General features: G+C 33.5%; 4 protein-coding genes and 1 long non-coding RNA gene across 7 annotated transcripts; 2 read left to right on the top strand and 3 right to left on the bottom strand.

The window, feature by feature from the left end:
• Positions 1-546: 546 nt before the first annotated feature.
• On the bottom strand, positions 547-3168 carry LOC101895030 (uncharacterized). Of its 2 annotated transcripts, XR_009344098.1 has the most exons (8): positions 2932-3165; positions 2446-2496; positions 2197-2257; positions 1867-1927; positions 1618-1685; positions 1339-1384; positions 887-950; positions 547-643 (listed from the first exon to the last, which is right to left on the bottom strand). It is a non-coding gene; the product is annotated as an uncharacterized LOC101895030 (long non-coding RNA). The 2 variants fall into 2 exon arrangements; XR_002194476.2 differs by lacking the exon at positions 1867-1927 and having other exon boundaries at positions 2932-3168.
• Positions 3169-4200: 1032 nt separating this feature from the next.
• LOC101896340 (putative uncharacterized protein DDB_G0286901) lies at positions 4201-6070 on the top strand. The gene is made up of 4 exons (XM_005182383.4): positions 4201-4341; positions 4396-4993; positions 5244-5676; positions 5739-6070. Exons 1-4 carry the CDS (start codon positions 4302-4304, stop codon positions 5856-5858), a joined length of 1191 nt encoding a protein of 396 aa, XP_005182440.1. The 5' UTR covers positions 4201-4301; the 3' UTR covers positions 5859-6070.
• Positions 6071-7216: 1146 nt separating this feature from the next.
• LOC101894592 (NAD kinase 2, mitochondrial) lies at positions 7217-14160 on the top strand. Of its 2 annotated transcripts, none has more exons than XM_005182373.4 (7): positions 7217-7814; positions 10518-10824; positions 11072-11300; positions 11364-11707; positions 11768-11901; positions 11963-12088; positions 13928-14160. In XM_005182373.4, exons 1-7 carry the CDS (start codon positions 7775-7777, stop codon positions 14029-14031), a joined length of 1284 nt encoding a protein of 427 aa, XP_005182430.1. In that variant the 5' UTR covers positions 7217-7774; the 3' UTR covers positions 14032-14160. The 2 variants fall into 2 exon arrangements, with proteins under 2 accessions (XP_005182430.1, XP_011292046.1); XM_011293744.3 differs by having other exon boundaries at positions 7218-7814; positions 11060-11300.
• Positions 14161-14188: 28 nt separating this feature from the next.
• On the bottom strand, positions 14189-16268 carry LOC101894862 (probable ATP-dependent RNA helicase Dbp45A). Its single transcript, XM_005182375.4, has 6 exons — positions 16111-16268; positions 15861-16054; positions 15455-15802; positions 14873-15398; positions 14660-14813; positions 14189-14502 (listed from the first exon to the last, which is right to left on the bottom strand). Exons 1-6 carry the CDS (start codon positions 16184-16186, stop codon positions 14202-14204), a joined length of 1599 nt encoding a protein of 532 aa, XP_005182432.1. The 5' UTR covers positions 16187-16268; the 3' UTR covers positions 14189-14201.
• An 885-nt stretch (positions 16269-17153) lies between these two features.
• LOC101894430 (small ribosomal subunit protein eS24) lies at positions 17154-18217 on the bottom strand. The gene is made up of 2 exons (XM_005182372.4): positions 18067-18217; positions 17154-17759 (listed from the first exon to the last, which is right to left on the bottom strand). Exon 2 carries the CDS (start codon positions 17747-17749, stop codon positions 17357-17359), a length of 393 nt encoding a protein of 130 aa, XP_005182429.1. The 5' UTR covers positions 17750-17759; positions 18067-18217; the 3' UTR covers positions 17154-17356.
• Positions 18218-18428: the final 211 nt, after the last annotated feature.

The following is an 18428-nucleotide window of genomic DNA, read 5'->3' as shown; positions in this document are numbered from 1 at the left end:
AAACAGGTAATTGCTTTGATTATATAGGACAAATTCGTATATTTATTCGTAAAGATGCAATTCAATTGCATACTTCTAGGCGGACTATTTAATGAATTCAATGCTTTATTTCGAGCAGCAAAAATTAAATAAATTGTTCCATTTCACCAACTAAACTTGGGGAAGATAGCAAGGAAGACGTTAATGGCTTCATGCATACTTTTGGGAGCAAATAAAAATTAGTCTGTTCGAAGCCGAATTTGTTTAAAGAAAAAAATCCTGACCTCACAAACTATTTACAGCGTATACTCACCGAGTTCATGCTTCAAAAGGTCCTTATAAAATTGTATGTGAGGTATTTAATTTCGAAATGTGTTCCGTCTATCGATGCTTTATCGTTTTGCAAGTCGTAAAACCAAACATTAACTAAAAAACTAGATTATTTTGATACGTTGTAGAAGACAACGATCCCGATGTATGAAATATAGCCGAAATTTACAACCGGTGGGACCGAACCAAAATTCCTTCTATATTACATCCATTTTACTAATTAATAAAATAACAGAATTTTGATTGAAATATATTTATTTATTGGGATTTTTTATTACAAATTAATTCCACACTGCCGCACACCACACACAAGCATCACAATAAGATTTCCAACCTGAAAATTAAAAAAAATATTAATAAAAATATCCTTTTTGATATAGACTTTTTTAATTGAGAATATTGGGTCAGAGCCATTTTCTAACCAGGGTCCACAATTAATTAAAACTAGACTTCCAAACAACAAAAGAATATTGAAGCAGGTTGTCGATGTTTTAATTTGTTTGTGGTGTCTGTGAATGGTTTATAATATCATCATTCAAAGGAGATTCTTTCGTATTAATGACTTTGTTATATTTACCTTTAGGATATACTTCCTCCATAGATTACAGGGCATCAGCATTCCAAATTTTCTTGCAAAAATGCTGAAATAAAATAGATTATTGTAGTAATGTAATGAAGGATATTTCTTTCTAATTTATTATTGTTATATTGGGAATCAGAGCCATTATATAACCATGGTCCACAACTGATTAAAACAAGACTTCCAAACAACAAAAGAATATTGAAGAAGGTTGTCAATGTTTTAATTTGTTTGTGGTGTCTGTGAATGGTTTATAATATCATCATGCAAATCCCACAATCCAATTTACAAATGCTCTGTTCCAGTACCTGCCAGAATCTACTAGTTTTGCAATGTTCTTCGATATCACCAAGGGAGAATCGGTTATCGTTGTAAAATATCTTACATTCTTGCAGTTCTGGAACAGCCTATAAATCATAAATAAGGAACATTTAGTTTATAATATTTACCTTTTTCGGCATTTGGAGCTCGGGTCGGGTGAATGAGTTGTCTTGCCTAGAATATAAAAAAAATATTAAAGTATATTCAAATAATTGAACTACTTCATTATAAGAAAAAAGTATCCACTCCACAAATACATATGCTCCGCAAATATTGGTTAAATCTATTTGGGTATTGCTTGGGTGGAGGGGTTTTTTATGCGAACACATATATAGCACTTTAAAGCAGTGGCATATCTGCAAAATAGCGACTCTGTAGTTCGCGAAAAGTATAAGAATAAAAGTTACCTTTTGGAAAGTTTTTCCAAGATACGAGCAAAGAGTCCACAACCGTTTATAATAAATTGGGAGAGAATCTACAAATAAAAAATACATGATGATAAGTAATACAGTTCGAAAAAAGCAAATCAACTAAAATCCTCAAAGTTTTCAGTTATGTTTATAGAAAATCAATGATATTCATAAGAGATGTCAGAAAATTTAAAACTAATCATCATTGCCAATACAACTCGGGAATAAGTCTTGAAAAATACACACCTTATTCAAAACATTTCACGATTTTAGAGGACTAATCTTCATCCGGCTGTAATTTAGATATCTAAAAATACAATAGAAATGATATGTTAATACTGAAAATCACAATTTAATAATATTAAGATTCAACTCTAAAACAATGTAAGCTCCAAAAAAAAAAATATGCTCCGCAAATCTATATAAAATCAATTTGGGTATTGCTTGGATGAAGTTTGCTTAATCTGCGAACACATGTTTAGCACTTTAAAGCAGTGGAATACTTATCTGCAGAATAGCGACTCTGTGGTTCGCGTGAGTTTGGCTTAAAATAAAACTAATTCAATGGCTGCTTACCGTTTCATAATGTTGATGGTCATGATCATCACATCTTGGGAATAAATCACCAAACCATAACCTACAAAAGAATAAAACAAAACGTTATTGAATGGAACTTAGGTATATGCAAAATATTAATAATAATTGTTTTAATATTCAGAATAAGTTTATGTAAAATCAATATTATTCATAAGAGATGTCAGAAAATTTATAAACTAATCATCATTGCCAAAAGGGTCAAACAATTTTGATATGACAATAGCTTACCATTTGTGAGTGCAATTTCCTTCATCGCCCATAATGAGAAGACCAAGGGACCTAGAAAAGATAGATTTATAGATTTAGTAGATGAATACAAATATAAACTAAGTGGAATGGAACAATCAACATTAAGCCCCTTTTAGTGAAGATTATAAGGTTATGTTTCTCAAACATTGTTGTAATAGGTACTAGACCGCATAGCTTTTTAGTATTTCACATTGCGGCGATAGATATTACATTATTCTTGCAGCAAAAAAGAGTTCCACAACCAAAGCAATTGAATCTTTTGGTCATAGTTATATAAACTGCATAGAAATTAGCCAATTTATAGCTTAATTCTATAGAGCAAGTCGTTGGAATTCGATGTAATGCTCTTCAAACTTAAAGCACTTAATATGGCGAAATGTTTGTCTTTTTGTAATAATAGCACTTACAAAAGTATATAAATTTCGCCACAAGAAAGCAAGAAATTAAAGGTTTCTCAACACTTACATTGTTTCATAAAATTAACTAGCTTCCACAAAATACTCGTAGTTTATAATTATCAACATAGTTCGCTTTATGTTGAAAGAAAAACATATTGAATTTGTTTAAGGATTTCACAGAAAATCGCGGATTAAAATTTTTATTTTTAATGTATTACAAAAGATTCTCTTAAATATATATCAAGAACCGGCCAACAACGTGTACACTCCTCCGTGTTTTTTGTAGTAGAGAAGATATTTCTATCATCAGGGACACCTAAGTCGACTTTAGACAAATCGATTAGTAAATTTACATTTAAGTCAGATACACACTATCGATCAAATGGTGAATAATAATGATGTGTTCCAACGGAAAATTGAATAAATTAATATAAATTTGGAAATGGTAAAACCAGAAATATAGGTTTATTTTAATAGAGATAAGAACAAGTAAAATAGTATCAGCCGTTTTTGCCGACAGATATATACCCCAGCCTTCAGTTATGATTATGGGGGAGGTTCCGAAGCAGTTGGCCAATATTGATTAATTCGTAACTAACCTAAGATGAATATACATATTACAAGGTACCAGATTTGGACTACATCGACTACTTTCTATACTTTATATCATATATTTGCAAATTTTTGGAAAATATGGAAATATGTGTGAAGTATTCCATTTTCATACTTCATCTAATGCAGATAAAAGATTGGTATGTGCAAAATTTGAACATTTATATCCAATTTTATGCGAAATCATAAATTTCGATAAATTACCTATTCATATCAGATTTCTGGTTAAGATAAATATTTAGATATAGCAAGGTGTAAAGAATCGTCGACTTGTTTCGCAAGTTTTGACAGATAAAAGTATTGAAAATCCGATACTTATATCACATTTTATAAGAGTTATATTTATTAAAAATTTTGACCCTTTGTGGGGGAGTTAATCGATGAAATGGACTGTCGTGCGCACAGGCTAGCCAGACAGACAGACGGACGGACATCGCTAGATCGACTCTAAATGTCCTGAAACGGAAAGAGACCTAGTGTCTAAAACCGTATTAGAGTTTTATGTTAAGAAAATCTTCAAAGCACAAATAAAATGTTAGTGTTATTCCACTAAATGGATACAAAAACATTGTTTTATCCGAAAAATTAAAAATATTTGCCCATTAGCATCGAGTATGTGAACTTTTGTGGTAAGTGTGAACGTAGTTTTACAACAATACCTGTTAAATGGGGAATGTAAACTGTACAAAGTATTCAGTATTTTTTATGTTAGTAATTGGTATATCACCTCTCCATCACTAGGAAGAACGGTACATTTGAATCGTCGGTGTTTTTTAAGCGTTCCATTACTTCTAATAAAAAACTTGGTGACAAAATCCTCTAAGGATGGCACTTAAAATTGAAGAGGCCATGGATTTATCCTTGGGTAAACTATTGTGGTATTTCAAAGTATATTTTCTAATAAATATTTCGCTTCTAGACGAATATATAGCGATGACCAAGAAAACCGATGAAACTAGGAAAGCCCCAGTAACAGCGCCAACAACACCTGCGAACAGCAACAATGACGCCAAGTTTGGACGACGTAGAAGTAATGTGGAAGAGGATGAAGATGATCTTGATTTATTCGTAAATGAAGATGAACTTTTGAACGACGAGACGGAAACGACGGTAAATGGCAATGATACGGGTATATGGAAGGGGCCTGATTCCACAATTGCCTATTTAGATTGCAGTAGTCGACAGCAGGATTTACGAGAACGAATTAACAGCAATAATAATAATGGCAGAAAACAACAAATATCGGCTGTTCAATATCGCCTAATGGCCCCCAATAATTCCGCTGATCGTCCACGTGGGTTACCTACACTATTGCCTTTGGATGCATATGTCAAGAAACAAAACAATGGCAATAATAGATGGAATAATAATCAAGGTGGCAGAAAACGTAATAGAAATCGTGGAAATCAAAATGGTTTCAATAATAACAATCGTAACAATAACTGGAATAATTTGGTGAATGGTATTTCAACGGCCAACAATGGTCGTATTCAGCGCAATAGGAACCAGGATTACAGGTATATAATAGGATGGCTATTTTATGTAGCGGATCGTTCAACATAGCATTTGGCAAACTAACTGACAAAACATTTACACATTTGGCCTCATTAATAATCTTAAAAATTTAATATAAAAAATTCTATAAAATTAATTTTAAAATCCAAAAATTTAAACGACAAAAATCTAAGCATTGATTTTTACGCAAGTAAAATTCAAATTTATTTAAAAGCATTTTTTTTAAATTATCCCTCTTTTTACCCATTCCAGCAAAAATTTAAGACTAACGGTGGACTGCAATGAGTTGCTAGCCCCAACTATCAATAACAATAACAAACCCAAAAACATATACATAGAATGTCCAAGAATTTCGCATAACAAGAACACAAATCTAAATTCGAGTTTTCAAATGCAATCTGCCCATATGCAAGATGATTCTAGGAATAGATTCATTCCCATTGGAAATCCAACACCCCAAGCTCAAGCAGCATTAAATCTGCAATCAAATACAATGCCGCAAATGGCTACAAACAGCACAAGTGATAGTCTCAAAGACTTGTTGGGATTTCAGGGCAATTTGGCTGGTGATATGATGCCAGTATTTGCCTCACGGCTCTTAGATCTAATTAAAAATAATGTTCAACCTGCTGTTCATAAACCCATCTATGATATGAAAATTCAAAAGGATATACACGAATTACAGGTAAGAGTTACATTTTTGGTAATTAACAAAGAAACTCATTTAACACGCTGCTTTATCTGCAGAAAAAACCGCTTATATATAAATGCCCTGGTGGCGATGTGGTAAGCTCAGATGGTGCTGGAGTTAATTGTCAAATTACACCGAATACAAGTGGTATTTCAATGAACTGTCGTTTTGCTTAGAGTTTCACCAAAATAAAAATTATTGAATGAATGAATTACTTTACATATTTGAGTTACTACTTTTATTTTCTTAAATCCAGTGAAATCAAATGTTACTTTTTTATTCTTAATTTGTATTTTTACAAAGTCTAATAACTATAAGCTGATCATTTAAAATTGAAAAATTGATTGTTTTAATAAAGCATACATTTAAGAGAGATAAAAGATGTGAATACTGTTTTTAGATCTTAGAAATTTTACCATTCATTTGGGAGGCGGATCCTAAATTATGAAAAAAAAATTAACAAAAAGAACGTTCGTTTTATTCAAAATACTATAGGAATTGTATTTGAAATTACATATAATCGATTGTAATACATTTTATTTGTAATCAAAATTCGTATGCCAACGTATGTATTGAGAAAAAAAATGAGTGCTAGGTCAGGTGCGAAAATGGACAATATCGGTCCACTCCAGTACCTCTCCACAAAAAGGTCAACATTTTGAATAATTACAACTCATTAAATGTGATAAATGAATATGTCCGATTGTATTCAAATTACACAAATCACAATATTTTTATTAATCCAAGGTCCGGTGTGAAGATGGAAAATATCGGTCCACTCCTTCTGGTATCTCCCCCACAAAGGGTCAAAATTAAAATATATTAAATTCATAAAGTGTAAAATTAGCACCCGATTCCATTCATACTTGGCACATCTCAATATTTCCATCAAACCGAGATCTGTTATAACGATGAAGGCCATAATTCGTGCCAAAGATGACCAATTCGAACAAATCTATACTTATTCTAAAGTTTGATGCTATTCCGACATTTTTTGCTTTCATTAAAAAAAAAATTAAAAAAAAATGTAAATAAATTATGGCATTTGTACTAATCAATAAAGTCTTAAGTCAATTAAACTCTTTCCTAAGTTTTTAAAATATTTGCCAAAATTGTTTAACTTAACCTACCTTCTCTTCTTTTCACCATGTTTGGACCCAAGTATGAGTCCTTTTAAAATTTATCAACATTTTTATCTTTATTCAAAATTCTTTACTTCATTTCCTCAGTAAGGAGTGTTCATAAATTATTATATAAATAAAAATCTTGAAACATCCCTTTTAAATTATAATGTACTAATCAATAAAGCCTTAAGCCAATTGAACTCTTTCCCAGGTTTTAAAAATGTCAAGTTGTGTGCTAGTGGACCATTTACACTAGCCAGGAGAAGAACTGAAATCCAAATGCATTTAAAATGTTTAGGATATTCACTTATTTTAAACTATTTCAAACTTAACGGCATAAAATGTCATCGTTAAGTAATCAGCTGTTCTTCAATCTATTCATAATGCACATTCTGTCATCTTGACATTACTTGAAAAAGAGAAGCGTAGTGGGAGCAATAATGAAATATTAAACATTGAAATGGCTCTACTTCAAAAAGTGGAAATATTACTGATAAGAAATAAAAAGAAAAGTATCTACAAGTACCACAACATGGCACAAGTCGTCGGATTTGCTATGTTCAAATGTGTACTCAACAGTTGGATTTTGGGAGTGTTTAGGACAGGCGCCTAAATCGGATAATCGCGTGCAACAACTACAAATAAACAAACGACGACCGGCGACAGTAATCATCAGCATAACAACATACGAATATTTCCAAGATAATTGCATTACGTTGTTTTTTATTTTATCAACATCGGTCGGTTTGCGGTGTTATGCCGGTGCATTTACCTCTGGCCTTGTGATTTCATGGATTCCTAAAGAAAGACATAGTAATTTCGTTAGTGGCTATCAAGAACACGAAATTGTTACCATTGATGTAAAACGAAGACGGTCAAAGGTCAAATATTTGGATATTTTGTTAGCCTCCCTCCCCTCCATACGATTATAAATTCTAATGTAATTGTAACGATAAACGAACTTAAAAATGTTTAAATCAAAATCATTTTTGCAGGGATTTGCAAAAGGTAAGTAGTGGCAAAAGTAATACCTTTTATTTTGTTAATTGGCTGCTTTTTTTGTTAGTGCGTAGATAATTCTTGTCAACCATGATTACTGATTTTGTTTAGTGATATTAATAATGTGCATTATTGTTGGTGTCCATTACGTGTTGAGCACAACTGATAGACAATTGTTGGTATAAGTGACTATATCAATATTTCTTATCAGTTTCATTCATTCTAACACACATTAACCACATCCAAAACTTTACTTTCATCGTCGCAATCTCCAGCTGTCACTGTGTCCGTCGTCGTCGATTAAGTGGAAGCGGAAAATATGTGTGACTTATCTTGATTTTGAATTGAATATTTTTATTATTATTATTTTAATATTGAAATTGTTAAATGTCATCGTGTAATGTCTCTGGTGTGATGTGCTTAAATATGTAGCTATTTTTATTTTACAAAACATGCCCATACACACTTTAGAGATAATGTTCTAAAAACAATTTTAAAAGTGAAATGCGAACTTGTTATTAATTATTTATGGGTATACCCTACCGCAATATGAGCTGATATTTATTTACAGTCGAGGGTGATATAAACTTAAGGCATAAATCAAATAGTTCTTGAAATTCGTATTGTCTAAAGTTTTTAAATCAAAGAGGATATTCTTCTTTTGTTTACAATTATCTTTGTTTTTATATTTTATATATATACATATGTATATGAATTCTTTACTTGATCAGTGGCCCGAGATAATTTTGACAATTTCAATATTATCTTTCATAAACAAAAAACAAAATGCTGTTTAACTGAAATTTTCGAATATATTTGTACGAAGTCCAGAATATTTATAGAGAGAGTTGCGAATTCAATACTCATTTATTCAAATGTAGACTTTTAAATGAAAATTCCATATAGAAATAGTTTCCTAGATTTAGTTAGTTTTTAATAGATTTCTTTCTTACTCGATTTTCTTTGAAGAAAGGTTAATTTTTTTATATAACATTTTTTTGGCAAAAATGTTTGTGTGTGAAATTTAAAGAGGGTTATATGCTTATTTCACTTTGTTTGAGCGTTTTGTTTTTCAAATCTCTACCATCTTTATAACAGATCTTGTGTTGATGGAAATATTGCAATGTACCAAATCTGATTGGAATTGGATGTTTATTTCGCGATTTATGAGCTCAAGCGATATTTAAAATTTTGAGCCTTTGTGAGGGAGGTACCGGAAGGAGTGGACCGATGTTTTCCATCTTCATACCAGACCTTGGGTCAATAAAAATAATGGGATGTGTGAAATATGAAGAGAACCGGATGCTATTTTCGAAAGATCCGATCTCTACCATCTTTATTACAGATCTTGTGTTGATGAAAATATTGAGATGTACCAAGTCTGAATGGAATTGGTTTTTTATTTCGCGTTTTATGAGCTCAACGGATATTTAAAATTTTGACTCTTTGTGATGGAGGTACCAGAAGGAGTCGACGGATGTGTTCCATCTTCACTCCAGACCTTGGGTTATGAAAAATATTGTGATGTGTGAAATATAAAGAGAATTGTACTGTGATCCTTTGCGATGGGGGTACTTGATGGAGTGGACCGATATTGTCAATTTTCGCACCTGACCTGGCACTGATGCAAATATTAGGATTTGCAAAGTTGGAGCAAAATTCGTTTTTTTCTTGCAGTAAATTAATTTATTTGAAAATGTTGACATTTTGTGTGGGAGGTACCAGAAGCAGTGGACCGATATTGCCCATCTCCGAAATCGATCTAAGTTTGACAATAATATAACGATGTACCAAGTTTGGATCAAATCGTATGCTCCCTTCGAGAGTTATTGTGCGCACCAACCAGCCAGACATACATACGGATATGGCAAGATCGACTCCAAATGTCCTGGAACGGATTTGGTATAAAAAGATCTAAGAAGGTCTAAAGCCCTTATTTCGATTAGGCACGTTTTGGCCGTTATATACCCTCCCTAGCCATATGTCTGAGGGTATAAAAAATGCTGTTTAACTGAAATTTTCGAATATTTTCGAAGTCCTGAATATTTATATACCTACATTATATACCTACATCTTAGAGCGGTGGGAAAATACTATGTGGTTCAATCTGAAAAAGCTCAAAATAATTTGGTAAAATGGTGAAAATGGAACCCAAACCTTGGACCGGTATTCTATTTTCAATACCAAACCAGCGGAAATTTAATATACCCTCCTCCATTTTATGTAGAAGTTATAACAGAATCATAGCTCTCATCAATTCTATATTATTTATCGGAGTAGCGCAATATGCTGAAATTCTGAAACACAAGTACACAACCCCTTTCCTTTTGTTTTTAATTGTCGCGTGTTTTTAAGTTATTTTTAGATTTACAAAAAAAATTATGTTGGTAGTGCTGAGTATGTATGATAAGGATTTATTATACAAGCTGTTGTACGCACTTACTTACATTCACATATACATACAGACATGACTTGCGGCCATAACAACGTATTTATTTAAAAAGCGTACGCATTCATTGCTGCTGAGTGCAAAATTTTTGTAAATAGATACTCCAGCTGCATTTGTTTATTAATAAAAATCCAATATGTATGTATGTGTGTGCGCCCGACACATTATTGTATTCGATTTAACATGTATCACACAATTGAGGATTTTTACAATAGATCTCTTACTTGACCTTAGTTAATTTGATGTTTTGATACTTTTTTTAGAATTTCTCTGTGTAAATCGAAACGTTTCTAGCGCTGCCGGCAAACATGGCCAAACAGTACCAACAGTACCTGTGGATCCAACAAATTTTAAATTGCAAAGAGCTTTGTTAGTCTCCAAATTGTCACGTTACGAATTCGAACAGCTGAGGCATCCCAATCTCAGTGCTCAACAATTGGAGGCGAGACTGCGAGACCGTGGCACCGATTTCGATACTCTTATGTATTTACATAATCTACACAAAGACTTTGAACGCACCATTGTAAGGAGTTTTCAAAATGTTGGATGTGAAGTAAAACTGGCCAATCGGTAAGCTATGGCATTTTGTTTGGAATCCTTGTGTAAATAATGTTGTTGTTGTGTCTTTTCATTTCATATCGAACCATTTCTGTTTCACACTGTAAATGCCAAACATTGTAATCCATAATATATTTTGAATACCACCCATCCACCATCTCAACACAAAAAACACAACTGATGTGCCTTTACATACATACGTATATGGCTAACACAAACACCACCATTGTACCTTTAATCTAATCAGAGTCGAATTTAGAAGCTCTTTAAGCAAGGATATAATGCGTTGGGCTGATGTAATTGTGCCCATTGGAGGAGATGGCACATTTCTATTGGCTGCTGGGCGGGCCAGTCCATTATTTGCCCAGTCCCAGCAAAAAACACCAATTGTGGGTTTCAATTCGGATCCCCAACGATCCGAGGGGCGTCTCATGTTACCCAAACACTATTCAGAAAATCCGGCAGATGCTGTGGCAAAAATTAAAAGTGTAAGTTGTTCTGTCCAACAAATATTCTCCAAGATTTTAATAATCTTTCAATTTAATTTTTAGGGGGATTTTCAATGGATGCATCGTTCACGCATTAGAACCACACTTTTGGGTAACAATGGCAATATACCCGAATCCACGGATCTATATCGTCATTGTGTCTCCAAAATGGAACAAGAAAAGACTGAGCCTCAGTATTTGAGCAAAGAAATGGCCAAGAAATATAAGGCCAAAATGCATCGAGTCTTGCCGTATTTGGCCTTGAATGAGGTATTTATTGGAGAATCGTTGTCGGCACGTGTATCGCATTTACAGCTAGTGGTGGATCATCAGAATGTGGTGAATAAAACCAAATGTTCTGGTCTATGTGTTAGTACAGGCACCGGTTCCACGTCCTGGCATACAAGGTAAAGTGTTTTAAGTGAACCTACAAGAACTGTAATATTATTGAAATTTCTTTCGTTTAGCATCAATCGTGTTAGCAAAAAACACATGGAAGATTTATTCCACATTCTACCAGATACAGCAAAGCAAGCTCTGAGCGGCATCAGTACCGAGGAATTGGTGCAAAAATATAATCAGAATTTACTATTCCCTCCAGGTATTTAAAAAGTAGTGTTCTTTTAATTTATTGACCACTCATATATATTTTCTAATTCCAGATGATCCTCGTATATGTTATTCGATAAGAGAACAAATTTGTGTTGGTGTTTGGCCAAGTCCCAAAGATTTCGAGTCGAGAGGATTTGTTAAGAATTTATTTGTGAAATCTCGTTGCATCGATGCAAGTAAGTATTGCCGATGGGGAAGGAGGGTTAAAGTGGACTAAATTCTGTGAAAATGTAAGGGACAACGTACGCATTCAAAGGTCTATACAAATGGATTTCTAATAACTTTTTCCATAGAGAGTTTTTTGCCGGCCATAATGGATTTGTTATTCTATTTTCGCTTAGCTTTTGAAAAGCCTTATTTTAAGGCATTTTTTCAATGCCATGCTGTGGCCCTATAGACTGCATATTTGTAGATTTTTTAAAAGACTGTGTTAGGTGGGTTAATCGTGGACTTTTAAGCTGAGATCAATTGTTGATTTTTTATGATGTGTTCAAACACCATGCTAAGTTTCCAAAAATAGCTTTTCGAAGAGCTTTTTAAATACAATGCAGGGTTCCTTAAGCTTAGATTTAAAAATATCAACTGCCTTCCGATTTCCTTAGGCTCCTAAATCGTAAATTCTTTTAAGATTGCTTTAAGGGCAAAGCTACCTATCTTTAAGTGAGAATACATTTAAGAGTTTTAAAAAGGACACGAGCTCTGATTTCCAATATTTCTTCAAGTGAAGATATTATTGATAGGAAATAGAGTTAAATGCTAATCCACGGTTAGAAATTTTGCCGTGTCGTCTTTAGCCACGTAAGTCTTCTGGCTAATTGAGGAATTACTATAGGGTCCGTGTTAGGGAACGAAGACAAATCATGTGACACTTGTTGCTCCACCAACCTGTCGTTTTTTTAAATCAGGTTTCGACAAGGACAGTAGCGACATTGCTCTCTTCTCCGAGAGTATGGGCCTAATTCTTTTGGAGATGCCAAATTTCCTTTCGTCCATCCATTTTTGTTGAATTCTCTCAGAGTAGTGTCTATGAATAACCTGGAAGGAGTGGCACAGAGGTGGTTTGACCGAGTTCTGAACTTCAATGCTAGCTTATACGGCCCCTAGTCTAGCCAATTCGTCTTCAGTTTCGTTGCCTGGAATATTGTAATGACCAGGACCCCAACAGAGCTTAATAGACAAGCCAGTGTTTTCCAGACAACATTAGGGCATTAAAAGACTAAATGCCTTCACAGCGGTTTTGCGTCCCTCTATTATATTTTTAAAAACTTTTCATAGGCCACGTTAAATTTCTTAAGCGTGGATGTAAAATATTTGTTAAGGGTTTAACATTGTTTTATTTACGTCCTTCATTTTGAACATGCAAATATTCATAGAAACATAGAAACATAGCACTTGCAGTGTTAATTTCGCCTGGAAAGCCAAAATAAATATGGCCACAATAAAAATGGTACTGAACGCATATAAATTTACGCCTAATGACAACATATTCCAAACAATTTCAATCACATTCTCTGCTAACGTTACTATTGTGTAGACATTCCAACCTATACAGGGCAAAAGGAATACGCTAATATCACCATTTGGAAATGTCAATGTATATAAGGGCATTGTATTCATAACGATTGTTAATAAACGAAAATGGAATCCAAATTTTTCAAGCAACTTAGGTTCATTTTGTAAGCCATTCAGCAGGTCACTATAATGCCACACATCCTGTCTGGCAATTAATATTACCAGAAAGTAATTGTAAAGAACCAGGTTTAAGGTACATATTTTATATTCAAATAATGGATTCTGTAAAGATGAATTGTATGGGTTTTATATTTGTTTTATCAAAAGAATGGCCACAACTTACATGGAATAATTTTTTAATGTTTGTGGTAATAATTTGTATGTACATATTTAAATTATTCTAAAGCAGTTATGACACAAATTGTTTTCAAGTTTTTTTATGGCGTCTACAGTTTCTATGCAAAAAATTATACCGAAAAATGCAATTTCTTTTCATTTTGCAGATTTGGTTATAGATGGCAGCATTTCATATCCCTTCAACGATGGTGCAAAGGCCTTATTAGAGATTCATCCTGAAGACGCTTTACTAGCCATAAGTTTGGACTGATTATTGTGCGTTACGACAGCAAACAACAACAATATTTAATATTATTATTACTTTTCTAATTTAACAAAGTGAACTTATTTTATACAAGCAAAGTTAAACCAAATCTATATTATAAGTTGTGATAAGCATTTTCTATACTGTAAATAAAAAAGTGGCGTTTCTTATTTTTTTCATGTTTTCTTTTTATTTTTTTGTCCTATTAACAGTGTTTTGGATTTTTTATTAGGCAGAGCTGTTTTAAAACGTTTATCGACCTTTGTCTTCTTCTTCTTGTTTTGTTGGTCGGAACTTGTGGTTACTTCATTGTTGGTAGATTTTTTCTTCTTCTTTTTCTGGAAACGTTCCGCATTGACATCTTTAAAACGATCATCTTGCACAAGAGCTGGAGGTCCTTCGTTTTGGGTTTCGTTTTGACGTTCTTTACGTTTTCTTTTAATTTCCTTAATTTTGTCCTTTTGTTTTTTACGGTATCTAAAAAGAGAAAATAAAATTACAAATATTAATGTTTGACTTTTGGTGAGCCTTTTCAAATTGTTTTGAAATGAACCATGGTCATCTTTAGTTCATAGAATTTCATTTGGTATTCGAAAATTAACCCTTATGTTTAAATCTACAGAACAACACTTACAGATTTTCCATTTCATCGGGATCTTTACCCTCCAGTATCCATTGCTTTCGCCTATAGTTTTGGGCCCTTTCATCAAAGTCATTATTATCCAATTCAATTTCCGATTCTCGCCGTGTAACATTTACTTGCATGAAAATTCGTTCAACCATTTTTTCTGCAAAAATAATCGCATTACATTACAAATGACGAAATGTCAATTTGTTTATAACTTACGATCGATAGGATGTTCCGTCAATTTTGTATTAATGGCCTGTTCTATTTCACCCAATAACTCCAAGTCTCTCGGAAAACGGAATATAGAAATAGCCATACCCTTTCGTCCGGCTCGTGCTGTACGCCCGACACGATGTATATATTCTTTAGGTGTTCGAGGCAAACGATGATTTATAACCAATTGAACGCTTGGAATATCCAGACCACGAGCTGCCACATCGGTGGCAATGAGAGTACGAACATGACGTGATTTGAAACGATTGAGGGCAGCCACACGTTCCTTTTGACGCATAAACCCATGTAGGCAAACATTTTGTATGCCCACCTTATTCAAAGTCATTGATAATAGTTGGCAGTATTTCTTGGTATTCGTAAAGATCATGACATTTGAATTTTCATCCTCTTCGCGGTATTTACGTAAGGCCTCAATCAGCACCATATCACGATCGTAATCAGCACACAACAGATAACGTTGATCCAATGTTTCCACTGTGGCTACTTGAAATTCTTCTGACCATTCCAAACACTAAAACCAAATGCAATTATTAATTAGTTAAAAAAAGGTTTAATTTTTGTGCTTACATCTTTTGATATTGGGAATATGCTACTCTCCTTGATAAAATCTTTCATGGTTGCCGAAAAGAAAAGATTCTGTCGGTTCTTCGGTATACATTGTTCTATTATCTTCAGACTTTCATCGAAATCACCATTTAACATGCGATCAGCTTCATCCACTACTAAAAACTTTAAATTATCAAATGAAAATGTATCACAGCCAGTTAAATGATCTGCCAAACGTCCAGGCATAGCCACCACAATATGAGGCCTTTGCATCAACTTTTGTGCCTCAATAATTTGATCAGTGCCACCAGAAACAACACATACTCTTACGCCCATTGGTTGGCCAGCCACCAGAAACTGTTCCGAAATCTGTGAAAAACAAAAAGTTATTATGTGATATAATAAAAATTTTCCGCGGCAAACTTACTTGATAGGCCAACTCGTGAGTTGGTGTTAGAATCAAGGCAAAATGGCTGGTAGGTTCCTCACTTAATTTCTCCAAAATGGGTAAGGCAAAGGCAAATGTTTTCCCTGAACCAGTTTTAGCTGCGCCTATACAATCTTTACCATCCAATATTGAGGGAATGCATGCTTGCTGAATGGGAGTAGCTTGTTTCAAGCCTAGGAAGTAATATACGTTAATATAGTTAGATTAGGGAAAATTATATGTTTATTACCAAGTTTTGTTAATTGTTTTGTCAGCCATGGTCTAAGTCCCAGTTGGGCAAAAGGATTTGTATCCTTTTTTAACATTTCTTTCGCTTCTAGTCTTTCTTGGATCGTTGAGCAAAACAATAATAAAAACAAAACGTGCTCTGGTTCAATTAGACTATTCACTGAAATGAACTGTCAATAAACGACAAACAGCTGAAAAGAACGAACTAGTATATAGAAAAGAACTAATAATATAAAATCAAAAGGTTTGTATTTAATTATATGTTTTTTTTTTACCTTCCACTATCCATTCATAATCGACAATGAAATAATTAAACGGTAATCAAAATTACATATTTAAGTCGGCAAAACAATTGCTGCTGGATTATATTCACATAAGGTTGATAACACGCAACAACTATTCACATTGAGATAGTAGCCCATTTAGCTGTTACTTTTAACACATAATTTAAGAAAATATACGTCAGGAGTTGGTGCTGAATAACCCTATGTAACTTTACTTTTAACAGAATAATCTGGGTTGTATAGCGCAAGATTTATCCCAAATACGACAATCCCTAACTTTATTGATTTTGTTCTCAATGGATATGTAGTTCTCCATAATAGTACATTCTATAAGTCAGTCAACTACATCCCTCATTTGGGATTTTTCAGAAAATGTCCTGGTATTCATTTCTATTTATTTGGTTGCTACAAACCATTAGTTTTGGAGCAACAAGTAAAAGTTTTACATTTTCCATAACACTAAAAGCCCGAAAATAACTTATGTAGCTTACAATGCTAATTTCTGCGCCGGAAATGTATTTTCCATTATTTCACACTTGACCTGCAAATTAAATGCTATTTTCTCATAATAGTCTTCAGACATATTCTAGCCATAACAATCGTTAACACAATTTTAGTTCTAATGTGGAATATATATGAAATATTTTCAGCAGGATTTTGCATTAGAAACGAATGCATTATATTTGTTCATTGGATATTTTACACCCCATTTTAGAATTGTGCTCCTTCATTATTTCAAAAGAAAACAGAATGACACAACTAATTTTAGAAATTCAAAATAATTTTGAATTATTTTTTTGTTTTATTTACTTAAAATACAAAAAACGTATCCGTTACATTGTAGACACTTCCTTGAACAAGAAAATGTCAACATCAATAAAACTCCAAAAACAAACGCAAACATTTGTGTTTGAAGATATCTGATGCTTTTTAGGTGTCTGCAAGCGAATGTGAATTCAGAGTTTACTTCTTGGCGGCTTGACCGATCTTGGCCTTGGCGGTACCACGGACCTTCTTCATTCTGTTGCGACGTTCCTTGCGTTGCTTGCGGGTCTGTTTCTTGATTTCCATAAGACCATGACGAACCAAACGGTATTTGGGTTCGAATTTCTTGGCAAAGTCCAAAGTGTCATAGATCAAAGCGAAGCCAGTGGAACGACCACCACCGAAGCAGGTACGGAAACCGAAGACGAAAACAACATCGGGGGTAACTTTGTACATGGCGGCGAGTTTTTCACGGATTTCAGTTTTGCTGACGGAGGCTAAGCCGGGGTGGATGACGTCGCATACCATTTGTTTTCTGGCCAACAAACGGTTGGTCATGAATTTCCGGGTACGAATGGTGGCGGTAGACATGGTTATTTATCTGGAAAAATATTAAAAACACTTCAAATTAGTATTTTAAAATTGATAATATTTTTTAACTATGCTTATCATCAAATGTAGCTGTTTTGGTTTTGGAGACACATCATAACCTCACATAATGGATTTATTTTCGTGCGAGCTACACGACACACATACACACAAAAACCATCCGTCACAAACGACTCCACGTGTTGGACATTTTTCTTGGTCACAAAATAACTTTTCCCACAAGTTTCCATAAACATTCATTTGTTTGTCATTCTAGCATACATTTGGAATAATATTTTAACATTTTTACAAAATTTTACCTGTTAAAACACTTAAAAAGTATTAAAACACGTCTTAGCAGACAAAAAAATTATTAGGAAAGGAACTGACAATAGAGTTGCAAAAATATTGATTATTTTTGTACCGATTACTTGGTACAATTTTCGAAATGAGTAATTGGTAGTTTGATGTGAATAGTCACAAATTCAAATGCTGTTCACATTAAACGTTCTTTGAAAAGAACTTTACATGTGAAAAACACCAGGGCTTAGCATATGTTTCCAACAATTATACGTGTGCAGTACTTTTCACCTGCTTGCGTGGAACAAACGTACAGCCAACACAGCGTACCTTTGGAGAACTTTGGAAATGGAAATGTAACTTCTTGCTTCAAAATTACTTT

The sequence above is a fragment of the Musca domestica genome, unplaced genomic scaffold (genome assembly GCF_030504385.1).
Source record: "Musca domestica strain aabys unplaced genomic scaffold, Musca_domestica.polishedcontigs.V.1.1 8, whole genome shotgun sequence".
Classification (NCBI taxonomy): domain Eukaryota; kingdom Metazoa; phylum Arthropoda; class Insecta; order Diptera; family Muscidae; genus Musca; species Musca domestica.
This window is presented reverse-complemented; position numbering and strand designations above follow the sequence as displayed.